This window comes from Eptatretus burgeri, chromosome 11 (genome assembly GCF_056783735.1).
Source record: "Eptatretus burgeri isolate ZD-2024b chromosome 11, Ebu_testis_v1, whole genome shotgun sequence".
NCBI lineage: Eukaryota > Metazoa > Chordata > Myxini > Myxiniformes > Myxinidae > Eptatretus > Eptatretus burgeri.
The window spans coordinates 35,742,565-35,754,825 of NC_140971.1; the positions used below are offsets into that span (position 1 = coordinate 35,742,565).

The following is a 12,261-nucleotide window of genomic DNA, read 5'->3' on the forward strand; positions in this document are numbered from 1 at the left end:
GAGGATTGGGAGTTTGGAAAAACTGAGCAAAACTTTGTTTCCATCAATAAAAGATCAAAATAATAATCTGATAATTTTAAGCTTTAAAGTGAAGGAGAAAACATATAAAGTAAAAACTTTTTCTTTTGCACATTCAGACTTTCATTACTCTTTAAAAAAAAAAAAAAAATTGTGACTTTTGGGTGAGATTCACATTGGATGTTCCTATCCAAGAAAGTTCAAAATTACTCCTCATTTTCAAACATACACACAGAAAACATGTGGGATGAAGGGTAATAGTTTTAAAACTCCATTTACTTCCTCACAAAATGACATTTGAGTGAAGATAATTAAGATGATAAAAATAGGACAGGCTGGTGGCCTCTAATTATTCTACCTCCTGCTTTTTGGTCTTTTATCTTCTGCCCTCTCTTGGTTCTGTCCCTCCCAGGTTTCTGCAAGACACCTGGTCTGCCAGTAACTCTCTTCTTGTAGTCCGGGAGCAGTGGGAGTGAACCTGGTTTTGCCGGATAAAGTTTTTGCTTTGCTGTTTCTTATAGCCTTGGGGTAGCTCTTCATGATTCAGGGGGGGTGGGGGGGTGACCGTTTGCAACCCTTGGGCAATTTGCTATATTAACCCTTTTGTGCCGGTAAACGCATAAATAATGAAAAAAAAATCAGTTTTTTTCACTATTTATTGCAAGAACCCAACCAACATTATCACATTTTCTTGTGTCGATGTTTATTCACAAATTATGTAACCAAAACAACTTAAGATATAAAACAATTGTGAATTACTTGGTATTAACCCTTTCCGGGCTATTTTAACAGAGTACATAAAATTTGAACACAGACAGCACATGATTGCACAATAACCACCTCATCCTTACTTTAGTCACAAATAAGGTAACCAAAAACAACTTAAAAGATAGAATAATGACTTAATACTCAATATTAACCCTTTCCTGACTGATTTTACCCAGCACAAAACATATGAACATCTATAGACAACAGGGGTCTTTGACGCATTATTGCACAAAAACCACTCCAAAATTATGGCATGGGATTTTAATGTCATCTCTTGCTTTCTGACCTGCTGACATTGATGCAAAATAGACTGGGTTAGACACTCAATGTGTTTAGTTTGACCTACCGCAAGATCAATTAAATTCGTGAAACAAACAAATAATCTGCCACTACTAGTTACTTCCCCAATCTCCTCAAACCTTGCTACTGCACACGTGAGCAACCAACTGTATAACAGGCACAGGAAATTGTGCAAGGCAGACCTCTGACTTGACAACCACACCTTCTCGAATTACAGGGACTTTCACTTTTGCAACCACACCTGATCATTTCAAGAACATATTCTGGGGCCAGTTTCACATCATCTGGGACTGTAATTGGTGACAGCGACTTGTTCTTGACATCTCTCATCCATCGATATTCCTCAGGGTCCAGTGCCGGTGGATGGCTAGTTTCAAGCATTCGCCATAAGATTGCCTGATAGTGAGCCCTCGACATTTTCTGTGAAAGCCTCCTTTGTCGGTGGCAGGGTGCACAGTTTGGGTGATGATGTGTGACCCTTCCCATTCTTTTTACCCCAGACAAGCAATCTTGTCTCAGACATGTCTTTGGCTTTTTTCATACCATAGCATGCAGAGATGAAGGTTGTGGCCTGTTTCATTACAGCTGTGAATGGTGCTTCAATCTCGCCTACAGCCAATAACTCATAGCCAGCCTTCAGTGTTTTAAGTACACAGCCCTTCCCTAGCCCAAAGTAGCAAGCAACTGTGTCACATCCTGAAAGAGCATGGGCAGGGGGAAGTTCATTAACAATTTTGTCATGTTTTACCACCAACTGCTTTATGTCCACAATGGTCTTCTCTTTACTTGGGGATTCCATGGTAAGTTGGAGGGTGAGATTGGCCTTCTTGTAAAAGTGGACAAGGGGCACGAAGACATCAGTGTCATCTGACACGACTGTCTGAAGTTGAACGTTTCACCACCAGGTTTTGACAGGGACTGTCTTGTGACTTTCCGAGGTATTGCAGAGTCTGCTTCTCTGTCATTTGTAATGATCTGTTTGTCTTCTGCTTGTATATGTAGACACACAGGTTTTATGGCATTTTATAGTAAGTTTACTATTCTGGTTCAATGCTTCCTGAAGATCAAAATGCTTCCCATCACCATAGATCTTGCTACATCGTACGATATTACTTATTCGAACAGCGGTTGCGGTGATTAATGGGTCTTTCTTCGTTTCACAGTGAAACTTCCACTGGAAGAAACATCTTTCCTGATCGGACTCCATAAAATGTCAACCGTGAAAATAAATAAGTCAAATATTCGATTTTAACCTGGGAGAAAGCATTTTATAACTGTGCCTGAATACTAGTACCGTACAAAGGTTCACATTTATAAGTACGGTTCCCTGCTAAAAGAGGGCAGCACCCAACAACAACTGTCATGCCCATTTTGATAACTGTCATTGTAAAAACTAAATGTATACAATCTGAATTTGTCTAGTATTTTAATCTGGAGATTCTATTTTACTAACTACTTCATATAAAGCTTTACAACTGGAAGTCTGGTAGCCTATTCCATGACAAACCTGCACAGCAGAGTGTTAGTGGTGCCCAGCCATGTGCTTCTAATATCTGAAACAATGCAATGGTGCCACATTTTGTCAGTTTAACTAACTAATGAAGTCTCTCGGCCAGTACTTCATCATAATATGCATGGGTGATAAACAGATCAAGGCAGGAAATGTAGGTCTACGTTTGGGGTATATATGATCCCCTAGGAATGCCAGGAAATGGTTAATAATCAAGTTTGGGCAAATTGTGTCCATATCAGCTGTAAAATATTTGCCTTGTGAATAATAATGATGAAAAATAAATGTGATGACTTTTGGCCACAGCTATTTACAAGATATCGCAAAAAATTTTTTTAGTACTTTGGGGTGCATTTGGGTGTAACCGGCATAAAAGGGTTAATATAGCAAATTGCCCAAGGGTTACGAACGGTCACCCCCCTGAATCATGAAGAGCTGCACCTAGGCTACAAGAAACAGCACAGAAAAAAAAAACTTTATCCGGCAAAACCAGGTTCACTAAAATATCTGCCTTTTGCTCCAGGACTATTGTTAAACTCCCAAAATTCAGGTTCATTGCTCACCTCCACTCATTTGTTCCTCTTTTCTCTCACTTGTGAAACCAACAACCAGTCTGTTCAGTCACATTCTTCCCTCCCTTCCCATGTTTCCAGATAAATGTTCACAACAACCTCATCACCTACCCCACCCCCACATTTAAACACATGCTCTCTTCCACCCCAAATTACCCCATTCTGAAGCACTCTCCTTTTCTAGGTTATTGAGACCCCTCCCCACCAAAAAGTTTTTAAAAACCCAAAAGGAACGATACCAGTGCAAACAAGAACTGACACGGTAGAGTGCGCATACCTCTGCCAGGCTGAACAGGTTACGTTTTGTATCCCACTAGTAGGACCAGTCTGGATTAGGACCTTAACCAAACTCCAATAGACTTGTTTTTGTCACTTATCCAACTCATCCAACAAGTGCGCAATGGTGAACAATCATTAATTTAAAAAATAAAATAGCAATCAGATTGCAGACTCTCGCCAGAACTTGTTTTGTGGTGTTTGTGAACTGGTGTATTCTGTAATTAATGAGACATAATTACAACTGCCACTTTATAACTGTTGGCAATGATGACTGGTTACCAAAACACCCACTTCGATTAGACACCTAACCCTGACCCATGAAGTTTTTCATTATTATTCAATTGAATTTAGAATGGAATTAAAATAAATTCAAATCAAAATGGAAGACCAAATCGGTACAGTCCTGCATCGAGTCATTAGAAGGAACCCAAACAAACAAAAAGCAAAGATGAAGTCATCAGGAGGAACCTGGATAGGATTCACATTTCAGCTGCTGCTCCTCTACCCTCAAACCCATCCAGGCACAGCCAAGTGAGCCTTATTCAAAAAATAATAATAAAAAAAAATAGTAATAAAAAAAACAATAAAAAAAAAAACAAAAAAGAACCCAGATTCAAAAAATTTAATAATTCTGGCTGCTAGACCATGTGTCTGATCAGGTTCAAATTTCAAACATATATTCCCCATGACTACGAGATCATAGTTGTGAAGTTTCACGTCAATTGATCAAGCGGTTCAAGAGAAAGAATTTGTTTTTAAGATTTTCACTCAATCCAATAATGGTTGCCAGATCATGTCATTTATCATTCCTGAATACCCTGTTATCGGCCGAAGCTTGGGAGCATTTGTGTGAAGTTTCCCCTCGATCTATCCAGCCGTTCTGGAGAAGATTTTCATAGGTTTTAGGATAAATCCAATATGGCTGCCAAATCATGTGACCTATGATGTCATGTGTGAATGTTTTGTTCCTCATGGCTAGGCGGTCATATGTGCAAAGTTTCACCTTGATCTGTTCAGCCATTTCAGAGAAGATTTTTGAAGGTTTTTTTTATTTTTAAACAACATGGCTGCCAAATCACGTGAACGATGACATTATTTATTTTTTCTGTGGACCATTTTATCTCAAGATGAGACTCAAAATTGTCATACTGATAAGATGCATAGGTTTGGTCACTTCCGGGCTTCCGGTTTGGGGAGTGGCATACGTGGACGGCTGGATGGCGAGCTCTCCTTCCAGTCTTTCTAAAGCATTTTGCATATTTTTTATCATTATTTGTGTCAGGGCCTGTGCAACTGTACTTATTTTTTAGTGTTCATAACAGTTTTAGCAGGTAGTTGAGTTAGTTTATTGAAAGGAGCAGGGGGAGACCTCGTGTTAAGTTTAGCGTTGTCAGTTGGGGCCTTGGGAGTATGGAGATAGAAAAAGGTTATAAATAGAGACTGAAGGAGAAAGGAAGAGTAGTTCATAAAATGTGAAAGTTGCTCAATGTGGGCCACATCAACAATATGGGAAGCAGAGGGTTCTTATTGATGAAGGAAGTGTGAAGAAATGCCTCACTTGAGAATGGTCATTAGGAGGTTGAAGGAACGCATCGATAATTTGCAGCAAGTAGCAGAATGCGAGAACTTTGTAGATAAATCGGTTATGGTTGTGAAGTGAGGTTGCTGAGGATATTGGAAGTGGGGACGGTGCAGCAGGGGTGGTGCAGCAGGGGCGAGCAGTGGGGACGGTGCAGCGGGGACGGTGCAGCGGGGACGGGCAGCGGGGACGGGCAGCGGGGCGGGCAGTGGAGGAGGTGCAACAATATAAATTTGTAGAAATGAGGTGTGGGAGACAGTTTTTGTGGGTGATGAGACGATTAAATATGTAGATTCTTCATTCTGCAGGAAGGACCGTAGACATAGAATTACATGCAGTTTTGAAGGAGTAGGAGTTGGGGACATTGAAGTAAGGGTAAACTATATTGTACCGGGTCATGGCAGGAAGAAGTTGGTTGCGGTACACCAAGGTGCAAACGATGTAGGAAAAATTCACTCAGAGGTTTTGAAACCTCTATACAGGATATTGGGTAAGCAGCTGAAAGCTAAGAGTTGTGAGGTCATGTTTTCTGGAATTCTCTCAAGATTAGGAAACAATATAGAAATTATGAGCAGAGCAATAGACGTCAACCAATGGCTGGAAGAATGGTGAAGGGAGGAAGGTTTTACATTTAAGAAGCAGTGGAAATCATTTAGGGGACAAAGGGAGTGTTTCCGAAATGATTGTCATGTATTAAATAGAAAGGGGGCAGCAAGGTTTGCAGTGGGAATCGAGGAAGGAATTCAGGCTTTTTTTTAGGTCAGTGGAGGGTGGGGGTGGGGGGGGTATTAAGGAAGGAACGGATGATGTAATTGGGATGAGTAAGGCCAGGCAAGAAAACAGAATTTCAGGAATGGAAAAGTTAAACATATTCGATACCAATGCCAGGAGTTTAAATAATAAGATGGAAGAGCTTGAAGCCAAAGTAGATAGCGAGGAGTACGACATAGTTGCAGTGAGTGAGACATGGTTTAAGGCAGTGGTCCCCAACCTTTTGATCCCACCGGCCGTATTCACTACTCCCAAGGATGTTGGGAGCCAGAAAAAAATTGATGCATTTTATTGAGTTTTATTGATGCATTTTATCGATTTGATTCCTCCCGGTGGTTAAGCAGCAGTGGCCGGCAGTGGCATTGTGTAAACTCCTTTAAAATTGCTACATGAAAATGTGTTTTGATTGGAAAGTCCTCTCGGGCCGCAGTAGAGGGCTCCACGGGCCGCAGGTTGGGGACCAATGGTTTAAGGAGGAGAGTAACTGGAGGACAGGATTAGAAGGCTACAAGGTGTATCGGTGTGATAGGAAGGAGAGAATAGGAGTAGCAATCTGGGTAAAGGACAGCATTGCATCAAGAGAAAGAGGTGACATTAAGGAGGGAATTAATGTTGAGGATTCTGTATGGGTAGAGATTAGAGATTGTAAAAACAGTAAGATACTGGTCGGATGCTTTGATAAGGCTCTGAGTGTGAAGGAAGAGGAAGGAAGGAGGAGTACATGAAGAATTCAAAAGGGCATGTGGTAAGGGAAGAGGATTGATTATGGGGGATTTTAACTTGCCAGGGATAGATTGGGTCCAGGTATAGGGAAAGGGCAGAGCAGATGAGGATTTCCTAGTTTTAGTCCAGGATTGCTTTTTAACCCATTTTGTAGATAAGCCCATGAGGGGGAGTGCAGTGTTAGACCTCCATTTAAGTAACGATCCCAATATGGTGGAGGAGGTGAAGATTAGGGAGCATTTAAGAGCAAGTGACCATAACATTGTTTGTGCAAAGATTCTGTTTCGGGTTAGAATTCAGGATAGATGGGTAATGCTATTAGATTTCAGGAAGGCAAACCTTAAGGGCATGAGGAGAGAAATGGGTGATGTAGATTGGGAGAACCTAACAACAGGACAATCAGCATCAGAGAAATGGGAAACCTTTAATTACCAAATGTGTAGAGTGCAGAGTAAGTACATTTCAGTGTAAAACCAGAAGTAGAAAGAGACCAGGGTGGTTGAGCAGTGAGAAAAGGAACACTATTAATAAGAAGCAAAAGGCATTTATTGGGTTTAAAATCACAGGACATGAGTTAGATTTATATCACTATCGAAGTAATCATAGGCAAGTTAAGAAAATAACTCGGCAAGCCAAAAAAAAAAAAAATAATAAAAAAAAAAAAAAAGAGTATGAGAGGGACATGGCTAAGAATAAACATAATAGCAAGGCTTTTAAAAAAAGTATATCAGGGGAAAAGAACAGGTTAGGACCAGTGTGGGCCCATTGAGGAATAGCACCAGGAGAGGGAGTGGTTAGTGATGAAAGTGAGATGGCAGGCTTATTAAACAGGTATTTTTCTTCAACTTTTATACAACAGTCACAAGAATTTTCAATAGCTGAGAGTATTTATCAAGGAGGTGAGGAAGGGCTTTCGTGCTGTGTTTGTGATCTTGGTTGGAGTAGAGGAAGTAAAGGAACAGCTAGGAAATCTAAGAGAAGATAAGGCTCCAGGGCCAGATAATATGCACCCGAGAGTATAGAGGGAAATGGCTGAGCAGGTGAGTGAGATGTGAACGGATATTTTCAATCATTGACTGGAGTTAGGACAGGTACCGGAGGATTGGAGTGGAGCAAATATAATACCATAATGTAAAAGTATCCAGAGAAGAATTGGGAAACTACAGACCTGTTGGTTTGACTTCAGTTGTGGGGAAGGTGTTGGAGACATGAATTAAGGACCAGATGAGGAACCATTTAAATAAATACAAACTAATTAATGGTAGTCAGCATGGGTTTACCAAAGGTAGTTCCTGTTTAATAAATCTTTGAGTTCTATGAAGCAGTGTCTGATTGGGCGGATGAGGGAAAGGCAATGGATATAGTATATCTAAACTTTAAGAAGGCATTTGATGAGGTACCACATAGGAGGTTGTTAGCCAAAGTGAGGGCTTGTGGAGTGGCTGGTCAGGTAGCTGATAGCTTAGTGATAGGAAGTCAAGTGGCTGTGAGTGGGAGGATATCTTGCTGGGATGATGTAAGTAGCGGGGTACCTCAGGGATCAGTACTCGGACCATTATATTATTCATTATTTACATCAATGATTTGGATAATGGGGTAAAGAGTAAGGTTTCCAAATTTGCAGATGACACAAAGCTTGGAGGAAAGGTGGATCGCAGCGGGGGTGGTGATCAGATTCAGGAAAGTATTGATACTTGCATAGATTGGGCAAAAGACTGGCAGATGTAATTTAACCTGAGCAAGTGGAAGGTGTTGGGCCTCTAACCTGATATTCATTTATTTCCTCTGCTGCCAAACCTATATCACCTCAGTGTTCTCCATACTCATCTTCAGCATACATTTCTCAAATGCCTCCGTACACTCTACCAGTACTTCCTGCATCTCCCACCTACTCTCCACCACAACCATCAGATTGTCCACATACAACATCCTCCCGAGAATACACTTCATGTTTACCCTTCCCGCTTACCAGCCCCATTATCATGTTCAACATTAATGGGCTGAAAGTACTTCCCTGCCTCAAACCGATGCTCACACTGAACTCCTCAGACATCCCAGGACCAACCAAAACTCTTCCCTTCATTCCTTTGCACATCCCTTCCACCACTCCCATCCATCTCACCATCACCATCACCATCTCTCTTGGGACAGTGTCATGGGCCTTTTCCAGGTCCACAAATCCCAATGCCATATCACCTTGCACCTCAAACCTCTTCATGAGCTGTCTCAGTATGAACATCCCATCTGCCGTCCCCCTCCCTTTCTAAACCGCTGTTGCTCTTCTCCGATCTCCATCTCCACACTCTAACTTTTCCTCCCATTCAGAGTGCTCTTCAGCAACTTCACGACCTGACTTGGGAGTGTTATGCTCCGTGTACTTCCCCAGACCTTGAACATTGCCATTCCCCTTCCATATCAGCACAATTTAATGAAATCAGCATTGGACCAGAAAATGTTCAGTACAGATGAACATTAGCATGCATGCACACAGTACAATTCAATATTCAGATCACCCTGCACATTGTTGTATAAAATATATTTGATTTATAATCATTGCACACGAATGCTGAATAAATCTAAAACTTAAAATAATCATTACGTTCAAAAAAGTGAATGCTGGACTTCGTGATGACAGAAATCAAACTGCAGTTGTTGGTATCACCCTATTATAACTGTTTGCAGAGCATATAATTGGGGACTTCGAGATACTTACAGTCAGACGGATTTTGTCGGAAACAACAGCTGAGCAGGCTGCAGGCTGTCTCGCCAGTATCTGGTCCTGGAGTCATTGCACAAGGTCCCCCAGCTGCTAGGAACGTGTGAACCTCAGTACACCCAATCCCTCCCGTCTTCTGGTAGTGCTGCGGAGGAAGCACAAATAAAACCGAGCTTTGTAGCTGTATAGTAACATGCTGTAAGCAATCTTCCTGTCAGCCAACTAAAAGGAGCTGCTAAAAACAGGTGCTTGTGAAATCAGAGGTGATTTTCATGACAGATCTAATCCAGGTGCACACTTTGGCAGCCCTACAAGCAGGAATTATTAACTTCTGTAGCTACTCCAAACACCAATTTCTATATAGATTAGTGGTTATTTATTTTTTTTATTTTAAACAGTAGCTGGAAAGGAGGGGTAGGTTGAAGAAAGACATTTTCAGATGGAACAAATGTGAAGAATCAGTACAAAGAAAATGAAAGAAGAAACGAGGTTGAAACAATGTGAATAAAGTATCAGTACTGGATGTCTAATTTAACTCTTCACGGTTAATGCCCAAATCTCTTGTACCAAATAAAATTGAGAAGCTTTTAGAAAACATTATGCCTAAAAGGGTAGTGCAAAACAAGAAATTATATTTATAGTGTTCATAGTACCATGCTTCACATCACCAAATGGATAGACTACACGTTCAAAACCCATTATAATGTTAATTTGTACATAGCGTCAATATACGCACATAATATTCTGCGATTACTAGTTGAGGGGGTTTGAGGTGAGGAGGAGTAATAAAATCTCATCAGCTGGAATATATCCGACAATAAACCCGCTACTGGAGTTGGATTGCTGCTTTACCACCGCTGCACCGAGGATGGACCGACTTTCAAAGAAAGATTGCCTCATCTAATGTGTGTGTGTGTGTGTGTGTGTGTGTGTGTGTGTGTGTGTGTGTGTGTGTGTGTGTGTGTGTGTGTGTGTGTGTGTGTGTGTGTGTGTGTTCCAGTAAAAGGCTTATATCCTGGAAAAACAAAAATTCACATGGCTTCTAATCGTTTTTTTTGGACTTCCATTTTTCCAAAGCATTTATTTCTACCTTCTAAATCATTCTATTTTGGGAAAAATTTCATAACTATTGAAAATTGCAACAATATTAAGCTTTATGAAAATGAGGTTTCTATTACAGTAGGGCGAGCAGACGAGGTTTGAACCTCGGCCCAACTATATAAACTGCCACCCTGGTGTTTTGCATGCAAGCTGAAGCATCAATGTGTGCCATCCATCCGATGCTTCTACATCTACAAACATCGGTTTTTTGTGGATGCCAAAAATCCCACAGTGTCTTTCAGAAAGAGGCGAGTTATAGACACCACCCTGAACAAATTCCAAATTCCCTGCCACCTTCAGTCGAGTATGCTTCGTCAGAGTGATGACCCGTGCAGGATTTGTTCTCGACTAGTTGCAATGTATCCCCCATCGCTTTGAAAAGAGTACAAGCCTCTAATTATTCCATTACAGCACCAAAATTTGCAAATGGATCGAACAACTGTTGAAACTCTTATCGAGCTACAAAAGAATGAAAAATAAAAAAACTACACCACCTAAAATTGCTTAAATGTGTCACATCAAATGGAAGACTAAAGATTTACTTCTCACACTGGTTACTTCACTTTTTTGTTCTTAGAGTTAGGTTCTTACTAATCTCCCATCATCCACCTTATAGAATATTGAGCCTCCATTGGGGTAAGAATATCATCACCGGATCAGACACGGTCTTGTTTCTCAATATAAAATGGAACTTGTCCAAAGCTCAATATCTGAAGAATCCATTTCAAAATGCTACAAGGCTCAAATCAAACCTCATCATTTCCTTGATAAGTAGCCCATGTGTGTCCTTCTAAAAACAGCAGAGCTCAAGCTTTCTACAAGACTGAACATTTGTGCCTCAAAATATACTCACACCCAGAAAATCCTTAACCTGTTGAGATTTGATCTGACCTGTATTTATACGAATAATACTGGCTCCCTCTGAAATATGGATGGTGTCGAGACACCCTCCCTTTAGGCAATTGCAAATTATAAGTCTTTGCTCTGACAAGTTTTTAAAATGTTCTCAAAAATATTCATTTGCTATGAATGACATTCACTTCCAGGGGAAATGCAATATATATATATATATGTATATATATATATATATATATATATATATATATATATATATATATATATATATATATATATATATATATATATATATATATATATATATATATATATATACACATAAAACACCTGATGGATTCAGCAACACATTTACAACAGTTCAAAAGCCAAGCATGATAGCATATGTAACAGCACCTTTACAAAACATGGAAAAGGTTAAGACCACGTGACCCATCATCATTCCTGTACCGTAACCCTATCCCAGCATTCACAGCAAACAGTGCCAATAATAAAGGCAATAATAAAGCAGCAAACAATTCCACCTTCAAATGTTTTCCATCATTTCTAACCTTCGACGACGACGTGCATTTTCGTGGTAAGGTTTTCCACACTTGGGATTACTCTTGACCAAGCATCTTATTGGAAAGAAGTCTAAATATCAGTCCATTATGTTAACACATGATTAGAATAACGAATAAAAGGTAATTTCTTTTAGAAGTTAAAGTTACAAAAATAAAAATAATGAAAAGTGGTCAATATAAAAATAGATGGGAAGAATGAGCAGATGGTTGCATAGATAAAACTGAGGTAGGCTGGTGCACCTTTATACACTCGTAGGTTTCGGTGATAAGTGCAATGAAGACACTGAGGATCATGTATATGAAGAGGCTGATGAACGTGTAAAGGTACACTTGGCTGAAGAGCCACACCAGGTAACCTTTCCCATTGATCTCCGTAAATGTTGCGAACATGTCGTCCCCGTTTATGAGCGAGAAGAGGCACTCCGACGCCATGTCGAGCGTGCGGAACTGTCAGTGGCACAAAGATAGAGACAGATGAGACTTGCGGCAAAACATTGCAGAGAGTT

General features: G+C 40.3%; 1 protein-coding gene and 1 long non-coding RNA gene across 6 annotated transcripts in view; one reads left to right on the plus strand and one right to left on the minus strand.

Annotated features, from left to right (window-relative positions):
- The window catches only part of LOC147016861 (uncharacterized), a 54,891-nt gene that overhangs the window by 31,117 nt on the left and 11,513 nt on the right, over window positions 1-12,261 (plus strand). The gene's annotated exons all lie outside the window — the stretch shown is intronic.
- LOC147016862 (mucolipin-3-like) overlaps window positions 1-12,261 on the minus strand; it is an 83,566-nt gene that overhangs the window by 2,897 nt on the left and 68,408 nt on the right. For all 4 annotated transcript variants that reach the window (XM_085845979.1, XM_085845980.1, XM_085845978.1 and 1 more), the window contains exons 12-13: window positions 11,996-12,202; window positions 9,234-9,381 (exon numbers count right to left, since the gene is read on the minus strand). In XM_085845979.1, the coding sequence (XP_085702105.1) occupies window positions 9,234-9,381; window positions 11,996-12,202 (355 nt within the window). The remainder of the gene's footprint in view (window positions 1-9,233; window positions 9,382-11,995; window positions 12,203-12,261) is intronic.